Source organism: Hypanus sabinus, chromosome 11 (genome assembly GCF_030144855.1).
Source record: "Hypanus sabinus isolate sHypSab1 chromosome 11, sHypSab1.hap1, whole genome shotgun sequence".
In the NCBI taxonomy this organism is placed as follows: Eukaryota; Metazoa; Chordata; class Chondrichthyes; order Myliobatiformes; family Dasyatidae; genus Hypanus; species Hypanus sabinus.
Window position 1 is genome coordinate 21,489,204 of NC_082716.1, and position 19,753 is coordinate 21,508,956.

Genomic DNA, 19,753 nt, shown 5'->3' on the forward strand with positions numbered 1-19,753 from the left:
TCATTAGGAGGGAAAAGACGAAATATGAAAGCAAGTGATATCAAAATGGATAGTGATAGCTTTCTCAAGTATGTTTAAAAAAAAGATGAGAGTGGATATAGGGCTGTTAGATAATGAGGAAGGAGAAATAATGGGCCAAGGAGATGTCAGATGAACTCTATGTGTATTTTGCCTCAGCCTTCACTGTGGAAGCTATTAGCAGTGTGCCAGGTGTTGAAGGATCTGAGGGAAGAGAAGTGAGTGCAGTTAATATTATTAGGAGATGGTGCTCAAAAAGCTGAAAGACCTAAGGTGACATAAGTCACCCAGGCCAGATGAACTGCACCCTAGGGTACTGAAAGAGGTAGTGGTAGAGATTTTGAGGCATAAGTAATGATATTTCAAAAATCATTGGACTCGGGCATGGTGCCAGAGGACTGGAAAATTGCAAATGTCACTCCACTCTTTTAAAAAGGAGGAAGGCAGCAGAAAGGAAATTATAGACCAGCTAGCCTGACCTCAGTGGTTGAGAAGATGTTGGAGTCAATTCTTAAGGATGAGTTTAGGAGAACTTGATGTCACAGGACAAGATAGGACAAAGTTTCCTTAAGGGAAACTCTTACCTGATGAACCTGTTGGAATCCTTTGAGGAGATTACATGTGGGATGGATAAAGGGGATGCAGTGGATATTGTACATTTTGACTTTCAGAAGGCCTTTGACGAGATACCACATATGAGAGTGCTTACCAAATTAAGAGTCCATGGCATTACAGGAAAGTTACTTACGTGGTTAGAGCATTGGCTGATTGGCAGGAGGCAGCGAGTGGGAATGAAAGGATCCTTTTCTGGTTGGCTGCCAGTGTGTAGTGGTGTTCCATAGGGGTTGGTGTTGGACCACTTCTTTTTATGCTGTATATCAATGATTTAGATGATAGAATAGATGGCTTTGTTGCTAAGTTTGCAGATGATAGGAAGATTGGTGGAGAGGCAGGTAGTGTTGAGGAAACGGGTAGGATACAGAAGGACTTAGATTAGGAGAACAGACAAGAAAGTGGCAAATGAAATACAATGTTGGGAAATGTTTGGTTATTCACTTCGGTAGTAGAAATAAATGTGCATACTTTTTTCTAAATGGGGAGAATCCAAAAATCTGAGATGCAGAGGGACTGGGATTCTTGTGCAGACACTCTAAAGGTTAACTTGGTGATAGATTTCGTGGTGAGGAAGGCAAATGCTATGTTAGCATTCATTTCAAGATGTCTAGAATACAAGATGCTGAGGCTTTAATAAGGCATTGGTGATGCCTCATCTTGAGTATTGTGAATAGCTTTGAGCTCCTCATCTAAGAAAGAATGTGACGGTATTGGAGAGGGTTCGGAATACGTTCACAAGGATGTTTGCGGTTTAATGTATGAGGAATGTTTGATGGCTCTGGGCGTGTATTTGCTGGAATTTAGAAGGAAGAGGGGGATCTCATTGAAACCTTTTGAATGCTGAAAGGCCCAGACGGAGTAGCTGTAGGAAGGATGTTTCCCATGGTGGGGGAGTCTAGGACAAGAGGACACAGCCTCAGGATAGAGGGGCTTCCATTTAAAACAGAGATGTGAAGAAATTTCTTTAGCCAGAGGGTGGTGAATTTGTTGGAATTTATTACCACAGGCAGCTGCGAAGGCCAGGTCATTGGGTGTATTTAAGGCAGAGCTTGATGGGTTCCAGATTGGACACGGCATCAAAGGTTATGGACAGAAAGCCGGGAAGTGGGGCTGAGGAGGGAAAAAAAGATCAGCCATGATTGAATGGCAGAACAGACTTGATGGCCCAAATGGACTAATTCTCTCCTATGCCTTATGGTCTAATAATATAAAGCAAGATCCTGAAAATTTAAGTTATATAAAGAGTAGAAGAGACATGAATGTTGATATTGAACCACTGGAAAATAATGCTGGTGAGGTGGTAATGGGGGGCAAAGAACTGGCAGATCAACTTGTTGAGTACTTTGCATCTGTCTTCTCTGTGGAAGATACTAACAGTGTGCCAGAGGTCTTTGAGTGTCAGGGAGCAGAAGTGAGTGCTGTTGCTATTAAAAAGGAAAAAGTGCTAGGCAAACTGAAGGGCCATAAGGTGGATAGGCCACCTGGACCAGATGGACTTCACCCCAGAGTCCTGAGAAAGGTTGCTGAAGAGATGATAGATGCATTAGTAATGACCTTTCAAGAATCACTTGATTATGCCATGGTCTTAGAGTACTGGAGAATTGCACATGTCACTCCACTCTTTATGGACGGAGGAAAGCAAAAGAAAAGAAATTATAGACCAGTTAGCCTAACCTCAGCAGTTTGGAAAGTGTTGGGGTCTATTGTTGAGGATGACGTTTTTGGGGTACTTGGAGACTAATGATAAAATAAGTGAAGGTCAGCATGTTTTCTGCCAAGGGAAATCTTGCCTGACAAATCTGTTGGAGACCTTCAAGGAAGTAACAAGCAGGGTAGACAAAGGAGAGGCAAAGGATGTCATTTACTTGGATTTTCAGAAGGCATTTAATAAGATGCCACACATGAGACTGCCTAATAAGTTAAAATCCTATGGTGTTACAGGAAAGGTGCATGGCATTGATAGAGGACTGGGTGACATTCAGGAGGCACTGAACAGGAATAAAGGGGGCCTTTTATGGTTGGAGAATCTCATTGAAACTTTCCAAATGTTGGAAGGACTAGATAAGTTGGATGTGGAGAGAATGTTTCCTGTGGTGGGGGTATCTAGAACAAGATGGCAGATCCTCAAGATTGGCTAAGAAGCAATTTTTTTTAGCCAGAGAGTAGTGAATCTGTGGAATGCTCTGACACAGGCTGCAATGGAGGCCACGTCCATAGGTATATTTAGGGCAGAAGTTGATCGTTTCCTCATTGGTCAGGGCATCAAAGGATATGTACAAGAAGGCAGGTGTATGGGGTTGAATGGGGATCTGGGGTCAGTCATGGAATGGTGGGTGAATGGCCTAATTCTGCTCCTATGTCTTATAGTCTAACACCTCATCTACATTTAACGCCCTGGTTCACATTTCTTTTTATTGCTATGCTGTAGGTATTTAATTTTAGCAGTTTTGTCAGAGCAGTCTCTTCTGCTTTCAGTCTCTTTGGGTTATCGTTGAAGATGAGGGATGCTGAGGACTGTGTGTCATCCATTTAGGATGGTAGAACTGGGAGAAGGTTCTAGAGAACACTGGGAGAGAGGTTTTTTGTTTAAGGACATTAAGGTTGGGCTTGGTCTTTGGTGAGACATGAAGAGGGAAGACGCTGGAGAGAGCAGGTCGTAGGATTCAATCTGGTGGGAAAACGTGTTTCAATGGAGCCAAGGTGCAGAGGTCTACCTAGGATCAGTGATTATGGCTTTTGGAAGATTTGAGCTCCAACCTGTGCACATTTGACTGTTTAATTATAATAGGCCCTTTTTGGTTTTTTTCTTTCTTTACTAACTCTTTGGTTAAGATAGTGTTCACAAATATACTTTATAATTGTATGCAATGTGCAATCTGTTATTTCATGCTGATAGGCTATTGCAGGGCAGTAAATCACACAGCATTCACACAAACCAGGACGTGGGCAAAAAGTCTCAACCCCTCTGATTTGGCGGGGGCGAAATCATATACACCCTAGACCAGGCATGGGCAACATGGGCCATATGCAGCCCGTTAAGCTTTTTAATCCGGCCCGCAGAACTTGATGAAATTATATTAATAAACCTTGTTAACGTTTTTTCCCCGCAATTCTGACGTTTTCCCAATAGATGACGCACTCTATATAAATTTGTGGTGACCCATTTCTTGGCACATCCGAACCGGCTCACAATTAGCCTGCGTTCCGGCTAAGGGAGATAGCCTGCGTGGATTTGCGAGCACAGAGCTTTGGAGCCTCTGTGCCACGGGGGGCAGGTTGAGGGAGGCTTAAAAGTGAGGCTGGGGATTTCGAATAAAGTTTTTTTTTCTTCAACTGCAGTTACCGACTCCGTGTCGTAATTTTAGCGCTGCATGTAGCACACCGCTACACATTGACCTTTGTTGAGATGAAGCATATTACTCCACATTTGCGCTTTACTCTTTGTTCGGCTCGACCTATTTGTGTGAACAGGCGTTCAGCGTCACGAACATCATCGAAGCCAGCCACAGATCCAAGTTAACTGACCAACACCTCAGATCCATTCTGAGAATCGCCACGACAAAACTAAATCCAGACTTTGATGCGCTGGCTAAAAAGGGAGACCAACAACACTGTTCCCACTGAAATTAAAAATAAGTTTCTTCGTTGTGTTATGTAAAAAATGCATTTGAAAATTTTTTTTTCAATAAGTCTTACATGTTACACGTCATTTCTGTTAAGTGATGGACATGAGTAGTGCGCAGGTGCATGTACGTTCTCAAAATAAAAAATGTGCTCCAGATCAAATAACGCGCTCCGCATACTGGCGCGCTGTCACTGTTCTGTCTTTGTGCTGGTCGTTGTTGAGTTTTGGCACAGGGGACAATTGAATAAGAAGGAGCAGGACAAGTAGACCTGCATCTCCTACCGTTTTTGAAATAAAGAGAGTCAGGAGGAGAGTGATGATGATAATATCTTCAGTGCTTTAAAATAATAACTGTTACTATTAAAAAAAGCTGTATTTTATTCATTTAATTTTCAGTGTTTTAAAAGTCATTTCAATAAATAGCTAAATACCATGGGACTTCAAAGACAGATATTTTGTTGTAATGCATTTGTTCATTTTCAATTGAAATTAAAGCACATGTTTTCTACATATCCCATGATATTTTATTTTCTATTATGAGGTGTATTACCAAAACACTCCATCCATCTGCTCCTGGTCCGGCCCCCCTGTCAAATTTTAGAACCCTTTGTGGCCCACAAGTCAAAAAGTTTGCCCACCCCTGCCCTAGACGTACGAAGCCCGAGAAAGGTACCGTGGAGTCCAGTGGCTGTTGCCAAGGAACTAACGAACCACATATTCAGAGATGCCCAGTAAAAGAGGGTTTCATACAATCACCATCGGCACAGTTGCACCACAAGGCTGTGTGCGTAGCCCTCTTCTCTACTTGTTTTATACCTACGTCTGGCTAAAAACAATTCCAAAACCGTGCTTAGGTTTGCTGACAACACAACTGTCATTGGCCAAGTCAAAGATGGTGACGAATTGGCATATGGGAAGCAGATTAAAAATCCAGTTGAATTGTGCCATAAGAACAACCTCTCACTCAACAAAAGAGCTGATTATTGACCACAAGAGGAAGAGCCAGCCCTCATCGGGTGATGAAAGGTGGCAAGGGTCAGCAACTTTAAATTCCTCTGTTATCATTTCAGAGAATCTGTCCTGGGTCCAGTACATAAGTGCCATTACAGAGGAGGCACAGCAGCACCACTACTTAGGAGTTGGTGAAGATTCTGCATGACCATAAAACCATAATATACAGGAGCAGAAGTCCATTCGGCCCGTGGAGTCTACTCTGCCTTTCAGTCATGGGCAGATCTAATTCTTACAGTCATCCCCACTCCCCTGCCTTCTCCCCATACCCTTTGATACCCTGGCTAATCAAGAACCTATCTATCTCTGCCTTAAATACGCTCAATGACTTGTCCTCCACAGCCTCTCGTGGCAACAAATGCCGCAGACTTTCCCCGTCTAACTAAAGTAATTTCTTCATATCTCTGTTCTAAGTGGACATCCTTCAATCCTGAAGTCATGCCATCTTGTCCCAGACTCCCCTACCACGCAAAATAACTTTGCCATATCTAATCTGTTGAGATAATCTAAAACTTGGACTAACGTCTATGGATGACATCTAAAAAAAAATTGACAAACATCTGTAGATGTGTGGTGTTGAGTATATTGACTGGTTGTATTATAGCATGGTAGGAAACACCAATGCCCTTGAATGGAAAATCCTACAAAAAATAGTGGATACCATCCAGTATATTACAGGTGAAGTACTTCCCACTATTGAGCATATCTACAAGGAGCTCTGTCACAGGAAAGCAACATCCATCATGAAGCACCTTCACCATCCAGCCATGTTTTCTTCTTGCTGTTGTCATCAGGAAGAACGTACAGGAGCTGCAGACTCACGCCACCAGGTCCAAGAAGAGTTGTTATCTCTCATTCACCAGGCTTTTGAACCAGAGGGGATGGCTTCACTCAACTTCGCCCTCCCCTTTATTGAATTGTTCTCACGGACTATGAACTCACTTTCAGGAACTCTTCATCTCATGTTCTTGATATTTTTACTTGATTTATTATTGTATTTTTCTTTTTAATTTGATGTCTTTTGTACATTGGTTGTTTGCCTATCCTTTTGGGTCTGGTCTTTCGTTGATTCTGTTGTTTCTTGGATTTACTATGTATGCCCACAAGAAAATTAATTTCTGTTGTATATGATAACACTTATGTACTTGGATAATATATTTACTTTGAATTTTTGATTTTGGACTATCAAATAAACATTGGGTGGAAACTAGAGATTTCACCTGTGTTTTTTTACAATGGTGCCAGTCTTCCATTGCTACTTTGTCAACTCGTTATGTGCTTTCATCTTTTTGTTTGAGCTTGAACCATTGATTATCTGACTGCAGACATTATATGAAGATTATTTAAGATGCAGGGATGGTGGAGGCGGTTGCAATGTTTGAGAGGCTTTTGGATGGGTTGGATTTTGAATCCCCAGGAGGCCGCTTGATGCTGTTTCTAGATATACTAATTTTCCTCTTTTTGCTGCAGGTTTTCCTATTGTCAGTCCTTCTTCCAAGTTCTCAATGAACTCAATGACTACGCAGGCCAACGTGAAGTTGTTGCTGAAGAAATAGGCCACAGAGTCTATGGAGAGCTTGTTAGATATGCTCATGATCTGAAAATTGAAAGAAAAACAGTGAGTATTTATATTAATTTTATAGTGTAGAGCAAACAATGTTATTTCCCTTTTTTAAACTTGTTGCCTGAGCAAAAGAAAACTGGGCTTTTGATAAGTGGCCCAGTTAAATGATTGGCAGACGGGGGTTGAAACAAGTAAAAAAGATTATGGAGATTTGAGTTTAAATTCACACCAAGCAATTTTCAGGAATAATTTCTTCCCCTCTGCCATCTGATTTCTAAATGCACATTAAATGCATGAACACTACTAATTTTTATTAATTTCTGTTTTTGTATTACTTAACTTAATGCACATATATTTACTGTAATTTGGTATTTTCCCTATATTTATCGTGTATTGCATTGTACTGCTGCCGCAAAATTAATGAATTTCACAAGATATTAAATCTGATTCTGATTCTGAAATTCAGAAACAGTGTCAGAGAAGGTAAATCTGTAGACAGTTTTAGTGATTTGGCTAAAAATGGTTCAATCATGGAAATAGATCTTAATGAAGGTACTAGAACATTAATGATTATAGTAAGACAAATGAGCAAGTAAATTTGAGTGCACCATATCTAAATGCATAAAGATGAAAAGAGATTAGATAATAAAAGTAGAATTAAATTGATTTGATTTCAACCATTGAGAGATAGGATTGCTTCATGAGCAGGGTTGGGAATTAAGTATTCCAGGATACTTCACTTCTGTGAAATACTGAAAATGAAGAGGTAAGGACGCCTACTGAAGAAGATAAACACAAGAAAGTCTGCAGGTGCTGGAAATCCAAAGCAACACACACACAATGCTTGAAGAACTCAGCAGGTCAGGCAGCATCTATGGAAAGGAGTAAACAGTCGATGTTTCAGAATTTTATTCAGGACTGAGACGGAAGGGACAAGACGCCAGGAAAAAAATAGTTGGGAGGAGGGGAAGGAGGCTAGCTAGGAGGTGATAAATAAAGCCAGGTAGGTGGGAAAGCTCAAGGGTTGGAGAAGAAGGAATCTGATAGGAAAGGAGAGTGAACTATAGGAGAAAGGGAAGGAGGGGCACTAAGGGGAAGTGATAGGCAGGTGAGGAGGTGAAAGGTCAGGCTGGGGAATAGAGGAAGATGGATGGAGGAATTTTTTACCAGAAGAAGAAATTAGTATTCATACCATCAAGATGGAGACTTCCGAGGTGGAATATAAGGTGTTGCTCCTCCGCAGAGCTGGTTGACAAAGTGGTCCTGTGACTTGTGATGGGGCTCACCAGTGTAGTAGAGGAGGCCACATCAGGAGCACTAGAGACACAATAGATGATCCCAGCAGATTTGCAGATGAAGTGTTGCCTCACCTGGAAGGACTGCCTGGGGTCCTGAATGGAGGTGAGGAAGTAAGTGTAGTACTTAGGCTGCTTGCAGGGTAAGTGCCAAGAGGGAGATTAGTGGAAAGGGATGAATGGACAGGGAAACACAGAGGAAGCAATCACTATGGAAAGCAGAGTGGGGGGGGGGGGGTGGGCGGGAGGTAAAGATGTGTTTAGTGGTAGGATCCCTTTAGAGATGGCAGAAGTTGCAGAGGATAATGTGTTGGATGAGGAGTCTGATGAGGTGGTAGATAATGACAAGAGGAACTCTTAACACTAACGTGGTGGGAAGATGGGGTAAGCGCAGATGTACGGGAAATGAAGTGCATGTGGGTGAGGGCAGCATCAATAGTGGGGGAAGGGAAACCCTGTTCTTTAAAGGAGAGTCCTGAAATGGAAAACTGTGTCCTGGGAACAGATGTGGTGGAAGCAAAGAAACTGAGAAAAAGGAATAACATTTTTACAGATAGAGTGGGAAGATGTATTGTCAAGATAACTGTGGCAATCAGTATGTTTATAAAAAAATATATAGGTTAGCAGTTTGTCTCTAGAGATGGAAGCAGATTGAGAAAGGGGAGGAAGGTGTCAGAGATGGACTAAGTGAATTTATTGATAGGATGGAAGTTAAAGGCAATATTGATTAAAAATTAAGGAGCTCAGCATGGGTGCATGAAACAGCGCCAAAGCATCGTCAATGTAGTGGAGGAAGATTTGGAGATTACTACTTTTATTTGTTCTTCTTCCTTCAACTATATTTCTGCTACCATTGGAACCTGTGAGTTACATTTTTTGATGGTGTATTTTCGAGCTAATTGAGCGATCTGACACTGCTATCTCTTACGGAGTATAATGAGGTTATGATTGAAGCGTGAGGCCTAGAGGCCAAGAATCCAAGAAGCCAAAAGAAGAGGTGCAAGCCCATGATGAACTCCATTTCTTGCTGATTAAAGTGTCAAGCAAGATTGAAATCAACGAAGATGAGAGTGGAAGGCGAGCAGCTGTTACGCACCGCCTGCTTGTGTTTGACAGGTCTCTGCTTGCTGCTGTCTGAGGAAAGTGCCTTCATGTGATTGGTCTCTCTCGCTCTTGCTCACTGCTCCTGGAGAAAGGTGCTTGCATTTGACTGGTCTCTCCCTCTTGCTCTTCTACATTGGTACCAGAGTCTTGGGTTTTGGCAAGGTTTAATTGACGTGGTTTGAGGATTGGATTCTGTAGTTCATGTTTTGATTGTAGTTGCTGCTTTTTTTAAATTGCTATTTTGATTGGGGTTGACTTGCTCTGCAGCCTGCATTCAGCAAACGACACAGCGCTAAGTTGAACTGAACTAACTCAACTAAACTGAACATTCCTAGACTGTTCAATGACTCTGGTTTGTTGTTTTATATTCTGTAATTTTTGCTCATTTTTTGATGTTTGTGCGATTTTTTTTTTCTTCTTTCTTTTGGCATTGGGTGTTCATTGTTTTCTTTGAACAGGCTCCATGGTGTTTTTTTGTTTTGTGACTGTGGAGAAGACTAATCTCAGGGTTTTATACTGAATACATACTTAGATAATAAATGTACTTTGAATCTTGGGTGGTAGTTCTGATGAAAGATGAGCTTTAAATCAAGAAGACAAAAGGATTGTAAGAGAAGTTCAAGATATTGGATTTATTATTGCCACATGTACAAAAAGCTTTTGTTTATGTGTTAAGCAGGCAGATCATGATATATCAAGATAGTATACAGAAGGAGAGTGTTGCAGAGAAAGTGCAATGCGGGTAAACAAATAAAGTGTAAGGGCCACGACTAGATAGACATGCAGATCAAGAATTTCTTCTTGAATGTGAGAAGTCCATTCAAGAATCTGTTAACAGTGGGCTGGACACAGTCTTAGAGTTTGTGGTATATGATTTCAATCTTTTGTGTGTTCTGCCCCATGATAGAAGGGAGAAGAGAGAATGACTTGATTATGTTGACTACTTTCTTGTGACAACAAGAAGTATAGACAGTCAGTGGAGGTGATTTGCATGATGCATGATGCATTGTGATATGTTCACAATTGTTTGAAATTTCTTGCAATCTTGGGCAGAACAGTTGCCTCACCAAATGTAATACATCTGGATAGGATACTTTCTATGAGGCATCAATAGAAATGGGTAAGAGTCATCATAGATGCCGAACTTCCTTAGGAATTCCTGATGAATTGGTCATTGTTATGCTTTCTTGACCAATGTTAATGTGGATGGACCAAGACAAAATTATTGGTGACATTTACACTGAAGTCGAAGTTCTGAACCATGTCCACTTGGAACCATTTTGAATGGAGATAATAGAACAAGCCAACCCATATCTGGTATTTATCCATAAAAATAAGGGGATTAATTTTTGTAGCCTTGGGAGGGGGAGGGGGTGACGTGAGGAGAAGTAACAATACAATGGCATATTTGTATTGATTTTTCAGGGTGATTTATTCCTTGGTCTTGGATTTTCAGTCCAAATAAAGCAAACTATATGGAGATCATTAAGTACTGTACCTTAAAAATTATATATTAGTTTATAAATGGAAAAAATATTACTAGGCTTGTAAATGGACCCATCGTGTGTGTTTGACATAAGAAAACAATGGCACAAATGTTCTTGAGTCATTTTTTTGTGTAATCTGAGACCATAAGACAAAGGAACAGAATTAGCCCATTCAGCCATTGAGTCTGCTCCACCTTTCCTCATAATCTTTGATGCCATTACTATTCAAGAAACTACTGTACTGTGCAAAAGTCTTAGGCATGTGTTTAAAAAAAAAGATGCTTTCAAAAATAATAAAGTACTTAAATATCAAAAAATTACTATAAAGTGCAGTAACAGTAAAAACTAAATCAAATCGCTATTTAGTGTGACCACCCCTTGCCTTTAAAACTACATCAATTCTTAGGACACTGTCATGCAGTTTGATAAGAAACTTGGCTGGTAGGTTGTTTCAAGTATTTTGGAGAACTTGCCACAGTTCTTCTGCAGACTCTGGCTGTCTCACTTGCTTCTGTCTCTCCAGGTAGTCCCAAACAGCCTTGATGATATTGAAATCAGGGCTCTGACAAGGCCATACCATCTGAAACCATATTTAAAAAAAAAAGACAAGGGTGCCTAAGAATTTTATACAGTACTATATCAACCTCAGCTTTAAATATGCCCTATGACTTCACCCCCACAGCTGTCTGTGATAATGAATTCCACAGATTCACCATCATTTGGCTAAAGAAGTCCTTCCTCATCTCTATTCTAAAGGGTTGTCCAAGTATTCAGAGTCTGAACCACCTGGTCCTAATATTGTAGTCAAGAAAGTAGAAGGTTCATTTGTGGTTGTTGGGTGACGTGGTTCTAAGAGCTAGAAGGGCCTACTCCAAGCTGCATTGCTAAATAAACTGCAGGGCATTCTGAACAAAGCTTAGCATGTCATGGAAAGCAGCCTCCTCTCTGGCTATACTTCTTGCTGCTTCAGTGAAGCGACCAGCATGATCAAAGACCCCGTCCACCCTGGACATTCACTCTTCTCCCCTCTTTTATTGGGCAGAACATACATGAAAGCACATACCATCAACTCAAGGGCAACTTCTGCCCTGCTGTTATAAGACTATTGAGTGGTTCCATAAGATTTAGGAGCAGAAGTGGGCCATTTGGCTTATCGAGTCTGCTCCGCCATTCAATCATGGGCTGATCCAATTCTTCCAGTCATCCCCACTCCCCTGCCTTCTCTCCATATCCTTTGATGTCCTGGCTAATCAAGAACCTATCTATTTTTACCTTAACGACTTGGCCTCCACAGATTTACCACCCTCTGACTAAAGTAATTTCTCCACAGCTTTGTTCTAAATGGATGTCCATCAATCCTGAAGTTGTGCCCTCTTGTCCTAGACTCCCCAACCATGGGAAATAACTTTGCCATATCTAATCTGTTCAGACTGTTTAATATTCGGAATGTTTCTGTGAGATTCTCCTGAATTTCATGGAATTCAGCCCAGGAGCTGTTAGACGTTCGTCATATGGTAACCCTTTCATTCCTGGAATCATTATTGTGAATCTTCTCTGAACCCTCTCCGATGTCAGTATATTCTTCCTAAAATAAGGAGTCCAAAACTGCACACAATACAACGTGTGTTCTCACGAATGCCTTATAGAGCCTTAACATCACATCCCTGCTCTTGTATTCTATACCTCTAGAAATGAATGCCAACATTGTATTCATCATCTTCACCACTGACTCAACCTAGAGGTTAACCTTTAGGGTATCCTGCACAAGGACCCTCATGTCCCTTTGCATCTCTGCATTTTGAATTCTGTCCCCATCAAAGTAATAGTCTGCCCATTTATTTCTTCCACCAAAGGGCCTGACCATACACTTTCCAAGATTGTATTTCATTTACCACTTCTTTGCCCATTCCCCTAAACTATTGTAAGTCTGTTTCCTCAACACTACCCACTCCTCCACCTATCTTTGTACATCATTGGTAAATTTAGCCACAAATTCATTAATCCCATAGTCCAAATCATTGACATACATTGTCAAAAGCAGCGGTTCCAACACTGACCCCTGTGGAACTCCACTGGAATCGGATCCCTTTATTCCTATTCTCTGTTTTCTGCCGATCAGCCACTGCTCCACCCATACTAGTAACTCCCCTGTAATTCCACGGTCTCGTCTTGCTAAGCAGCCTCATGTGTGGCATCTTGTCAAAGGACTTCTGAAAGTCCAAGTACATCACATCTACTACATCTTCTTTGTCTACCCTGCTTGTTTTTTCCTCAAAAAATTGCAGTAGATTAGTTGGGCAGGATTTTCCTTTCAGGAAATCATGCTGGCTTTGGCCTATCTTGTGATGTGCCTCCCTGTACTCCGTAATCTCATCCCAAACAGTCGATCCAAGCAACTTCCCAACCACTGATGTCAGGCTAACAGGTTTATAGTTTCCTTTTTGCTGCTTCTCATGCTTCTGAAATAGTGGAGTAACATTTTCAATTTTCCAGTCATCCAGTACAATGTCAGTATCTATCGATTCTTGAAAGATCATTGTTAATGCCTCTGCAATCTCTCCAGCTACTTCCTTCGGAACCTGAGGGTGCAATTTATCAGGTCCAGGAGATTTATCCACCCTCAGACCATTAAAATTCCTGAGACCTTCTCAGTCGTAATTTTCACTGCACCTGCTTCACTTCCCTGACACTCTTGAATGGCCGGTATACTGCAGATGTCTTCCACTATGCAGATTCATGCAAAATACACATTCAGTTCCTCTGCCGTCCCTCATTACAATATCTCCAGCATCATTTTCTATTGGTCCTATATCTACCCTTGACTTTCTTTTTCCCTTTATGTACTTAAAATAGCTTTTAGTATCTTCTTTGATATTAGTCGTCAGCTTCCTTTCATAATTCATCTTTTCCTTCCTAATGACCTTCTTAATTTCCTTCTGCAAGTTTTTAAAAGCTTCCCAAATCCTCTCTTTCCACTAGCTTTGGCTTCCTTGTATGCCCTCTCTTTTGCTTTTACTTTGGCTCTGACTTCACTTGTCAGCCATGGTAGTGTCCTTCCAATTGAAAATTTCTTCTTATTTGGAATATATCTGTCTTGCACTTCCTTCATTTTTTTGCAGAAACTCCAGCCATTGCTGCTCTCCTGCCCTTCCTGTTAGTGACCCTTTCCAATCAACTTTGACCCTCTCATGCCATTGTAATTTCCTTTATTTCACTGAAATACTGACACATTAGAATTTGGTTTCCCCTTTTCACTTTGAAATTTGAGCTTGATCATATTGTGATCATTGTTCCCTAATGGTTCCTTAACCTTAGGCTCTCATCCCCTCTAGATCATTGCACAGCACTCAATCCAGCATAGCCAATCCTCTAGAGGGCTCAACAACAAGCTGTTCTAAAGAGCCATTTCTTAGACATTTTACAAATTCTCTCTCTTGAGGTCCAGTACTGGCCTGGTTTTCCCAATCCACTTTCATGTTAAAGTCCCCAACGATTATCATGACATTACCCTTCTGACATGCCTTTTCGATCTTCTACTGTAATTTGTAATTCATATGCCGCCTGCTATTTGGAAGACTGTATACAACTGCCATTAGAGTCCTTATACCCTTGCCATTTCTTAACTCAACCCATAGAGACTCTATACCTTCTAATCCTGTCATCCCTTTCTAATGATTTAATACTATTCCGTATACACAGGGCCACACCACCTCCTCTGCTTTCTAACCTATCTTTCCGATACACCATATATCCTTGGACGTTCAGCCCCCAATGGTAGCCATCCTTTTGCTGAGTTTTAGAGATGGCCACGACGTCATACTTGCTAATTTGTAGCTGAATTTCAAGATTGTCCATTTTCTTTCTTGTGCTGTGTGCATTCTGATACAACACTTTCAGTCTAGTATTTGTTGTTTTCTGTTGTAAATTCCCTAGTGTGATCAGGGCTCTTGACTCCGTCATGTTCTTGCACCTTATGTCTACCTGCACTGCACTTTCTCTGCAGCTGTTGCACTTTATTCAGTATTCTGTTATTGTTTTACATTCTCCTACCTCAATGCACTTTGTAATGAATTGATCTGTACGAAATATGCAAGACAAGCTTTTCACTGTACCTTTGTTCATGTGCCAGTAATAAACCATTCCAGCAAAAACATTATACAGTATATAATCAAAAAAGGATGAGCAGGCTGAGTGTACTTCCTTTTGATAAAAGGCTAGGGATGACCTAGAGATTTTAAATTGATAGGTTTGGATTAAATAGATGTAGATAGAATATTTCCATTTGTGGGGCAGAGCATATTTATTAAGAATTAAATAAAAGCTAAATTAAAAGTGCTGAAAATGTGGAATTTGTTGCTGCAGTAAATAATTGAAGTGAGTGCTGTAGGTGCACTTATGTCGAAGCTATATACGCATATGAAGGAGAGTGGAATAGGGAGTTCGCCGAAAAAAGAAAATATGGAGAAGATCAGAGTAGGGCATAAGTACTGGCATGGGCAGATTGAACCATATGACCTCTGTCCATGCTGCCTATCCTATAATGGACAAATTACAAATAAATATGACCAATGCTCTATCACTGGTATATTGACATAGGCTAAATTATCAGACCCAGAACTACATTGAACAAATAAAGTAAAACATTTGCATTAATCTTGTGGAAATACATCAATGACCAAACTGTAGGGCAGTTTTGATTTTTTAAGATTGTTAGACAGTCTTGAACATTAGAACTTTCTGGCTTTTTCTGCAGCATCTCCAGGAAGGACGTAAAGCCCAGCAGTATTTGGATATGTGCTGGAAACAGATGGATAATGTAAGTTTATGTATTTTTTGTTAAGCTGACTTTGGATCAAAGTCTTTTGTGAATTAGGTGACATGTTAGTGTAATGCTATTACAGAACCAGTAACTCTGGTTCAGTTCTGCTGCTATTTGCAAGGAGTTTGTACATTCTCCCTGTATCCACATGCGTTTCCTCCTGCATTCCACAGCTGGTTAATTGGTCACATGGGTGTGATTGGGCGGCGTGGGCTGTTGAACCAGAAGGGCCTGTTACCTTGCCATATCTCTAATTTAAAAAATAGAGCAGGGGTCAGAGTGATGCAAACCTAATTCCTTCACGCTGAGAAATGTTTCACATTGGAGGCTGTTATATTTTGTTCCCATTAACAAAAGCAACAACAACCTGTCTACGTTTCCATTGTCAAATATTGTTGAGAGGTGAAAGGGCTAAAGAACATCCCATCTGGCATCAATCTAGGTATTGAATGTTTTGACATATCCAAAGTCACTTCCACAGTAAAACCTTTCAAAAATCCTTCCACAGTAGAACCTTGCAAGTTCTTTCTACAAACATGTGAGAAATTGCATCTAAATTGGGAGATATGTCTTTCAAGAGCCTCTATGGTAATCCATGTGTCATCAGCAGGACAGACCTGGCAAATAGTGTAGCACAGTATTTTACAAGCAGAGGGAGTACTCAGCATTGACTCCAGATTCCATGGTATTGAGTTACCATGGCCAGCTCATAGAACATAGAATAATGCAACACAGTATACATGCCTTTCGTACCACGATGTTGTGCTGACCTAAGTCTTTTCCACAATCAATCTAACCCCTTCCCTCTCCCAAATTGTGCACTTCTTGGAACTTCTATTTCTGTGCATTTTGTAGAACTTTTTTTAGTAAAAAGGAAGACTCGTGTCAAAATCTTAGTCTAGAGATTTTGTATTATAGCAAACTCTGGTTTATGTGGTATTCGTGCATCTAGAAATTTCATGCAATCAGAAAGTGTTTCTAAGAATATTAAACATTCAATTTTGACTCACTAGGGTTGAGTTAACCCTAATAAAATGTTAAGGTATTCAGAAGACCAGAAATAAATTGCAATGCCTTTTTCACTTTTGCACCCAAGAGATTTTTTAGGTTAAGAAGTTTTGCCCAGGCTGTGCTAGGTGTAAATGTCTATCATTTTTAAAAACCAACAGTGAATTTTATTTTGCAAACACGAGGAAATCTGCAGATGCTGGAAATTCAAACAACACACACAAAATGCTGGTAGAACACAGCAGGCCAGGCAGCATCTGTAGGAAGAAGCACGGTTTGCATTTCGGACTGAGACCCTTCATCAGGACTGATAGAAAAGACAGTAAGAAATTCTTTCCCTCCATCCCCCACCCTTTCTGCTTTCCGCAGGGATCACTCCCTACGCGACTCCCTTGTCCATTCATCTCCTCCATCCCTTCCCACCGAACTCCCTCCTGGCACTTATCCCTGTAAGTGGAGCAAATGCTACACCTGCCCGTACACTTCCTCCCTCACCACCATTCAGGGCCCCAGACGGTCCTTCCAGGTGAGGCGACACTTCACCTGTGAGTTGGCTAGTGTGGTATACTGCATCCGGTGTTCCTGGTGCAGCCTTTTATATTTTGGTGAGACCCGACACAGACTGGGAGACTGTTTCGCTGAACACCTACACCAGAGAAAGCAGGATCTCCCAGTGGCCACACATTTTAATTCCAGGTCCCATTCCCATTCTGATATGTCTATCCATGGCTTCCTCTACTGTCAAGATGAAGCCACATTCAGATTGGAGGAACAACACCTTATACACTGTCAGGGTAGCCTCCAACCTGACAGCATGAACGTTGATTTCTCTAACTTCTGTTACTGCCCTTCCTCCCCTTCTTACCCCATCCCTTATTTATTTATTTCCCCCCTTCCTTTTTCTCTCTCTGCCCCTCTCACAATCACTCTTTGCCTGCTCTCCATCTCCCTCTGGTGCTCCCCTCCTCCTTTCTTTCTCCCTGGGCCTCCCGTCCCATGATCCTTTCCCTTCTCCAGCTCTGTATCCCTTTTGCCAATCATCTTTCCAGCTCTTAACTTCACCCCTTCACTCCTGTCTTCTCCTATCATTTCGGATCTCCCTCTCCCCCTCCTACTTTCAAATCTCTTACTATCTTTTCTTTCAGTTAGTCCTGATGAAGGGTCTCGGCCGGAAATGTCGACAGTGCTTTTTCCTACAGATGCTGCCTGGCCTGCTGTGTTCCACCAGCATTTTGTATGTATTGCATGAATTTTATTTGAAGTTTAATGCAAGATAAGTGTGAAAAGGCATTTTTAGTTTATTTTTGTGCAGTTCAATTGTAAGCTGATTAGCAGCAATATCCTCTTTGAAGATTAGGCACTTGGTATGAAGGTCAGTGTAGTCAATCATTTGGTTATTTTTGCAACATGTTTTATTACAACTGTTTAACCTTAAAATGTAAATTGCAGCATAAAAGTTATTTAAAATGGTAAGTATATAACATGTAGTTCAGCAAATTATTTAAAGATTTGTGTATAAAATGTGTGATGTAGTGGGACTTCCGGTAAGATGGCGATTGCTTAGCTGCTCCGAACTTTTGCTCAGTTATTTTCCCTATCTTTGTACTAAATGTCTCCATTTTTTAAACCTTAGTTAGGAACTTTATTTGGTCTCTTTCACTTGCCTGCGAACACATCTACCTTATAATGTCTAACAAGAGTTCTAAATCCGGGAGAAAGGAAGTTTCAGCTCTGCCGACTGAGACCCTTGCTGCGCTGGAACAACACCGAGACGATATTTTAAAGGAATATTTCAACCAGCTGGACGCCAAACTGGATCGGATCAACGCTAGAGTGGATGAACACGCTGAACACTTATCTTGCATCGATTCGACTTCTGAAGATTTAAAAAGTCGTGTTCGATACGAGACTCTCTGTTCCAGCCTAGAAGAAAAGTATAACAAACTCTTTTCCAAAATGGTGGATCTTGAAAACCGGAGCAGACGTTGCAATCTACGAATCCTTGGTTTGCCAGAGGCCACTGAACAGGGATCCCCCGTGAAGTTCTTCTCCGAGTTCCTTTGTGAGATATTCGGGAAAGATTTGCTTCCGAATCTGCCTGAGCTCAAAAGGGCACATAGGGTCTACATTCCCCCTGCAATTCTGGGCTCCCGCCCACGACCGGTAATTTTGTGCTTTCATCAATACCAGGTAAAACACCATCTGATTATGGAGGCACGTCGCAGAGGTACTTTTGCTTTTCAAAATACAGTCATTTGCTTTGTGGAGGATTTTGCCACCCAGGTTTTAAAGATGCGTGCTGAGTTTAAAGGTGTAATGAAAGTGCTTTTTGATCGTGATTTTAGACCCTCTCTTCGCAATCCTGCTGATTTACGAATTACGCTTAATACTGGAAAATATAAGTGGCTTAAGTTAGTGAAGGAGGCTGAAGAATTTGTTGGAAGTCTTCAGGCTATCCAACCATCTTTGGAACCCGATCGGACCTCCTAAAATGGTGGATAAGTACTTCTCGTAGTAAAATTACTTTTTCTGGACTCAGACCTTACTCGAATCACTCAGACATTATTTATTGAAACTCTAAGGGCTGTTGACAATCTTTCACTGGATTTGGTGTGTCTTTTTTTTAAATAGACAATCCGTGCTTAATGTTTCCCTGTGGACGTTTAAATTGTACTTGTGTAATCTATTTTATTCTTGTATAACTTTATCTATGGTGATCTACAATTGACTCTAACTTGTCTTGGAGGTTTGGTGTCTTTATTGAAGGCCTCCCTGTTGGTTGATTCACAGTTTAACTGCTGATTATTTTTATTTTTATTTATTTATTTTTTCACTTTTTTAAAATTTTTGATTTTTGTTTTCTTCTCTGTAAATGGTTGATAAATACTCCTTGAATCTACAATTTTCCCCTTCCTCCCTTTTTTTTCCCTTTCTCTTCCTTTAACCTTCTATAATTTTTCGCGGGTAGGTTAGTTTTGGTTTTCTTCTGATTTTTTCTGTATTAAGTTTTATATTTCTTCAGAAGATGTTCCAATTTGTAGTTATGTTTTCTAGTGCATAAACTAGTTACCATTTGCTATAGTATTTATACAGAACTGCTGTTAATGACACAGATCTGGAAGTTATATTTGGGTTAATTTTTTTGGTAGAGCTAGCTGCTTTTTTTGGTAGCCGTCTAGTTTTGGGTTGCGTGGGTGGGATGGATTT

General features: G+C 40.8%; 1 protein-coding gene across 2 annotated transcripts in view; it reads left to right on the forward strand.

The window, feature by feature from the left end:
- fnbp1l (formin binding protein 1-like) overlaps positions 1-19,753 on the forward strand; it is a 145,422-nt gene that overhangs the window by 88,910 nt on the left and 36,759 nt on the right. For both annotated transcript variants that reach the window (XM_059983923.1, XM_059983924.1), the window contains exons 4-5: positions 6,740-6,887; positions 15,473-15,535. In XM_059983923.1, the coding sequence (XP_059839906.1) occupies positions 6,740-6,887; positions 15,473-15,535 (211 nt within the window). The remainder of the gene's footprint in view (positions 1-6,739; positions 6,888-15,472; positions 15,536-19,753) is intronic.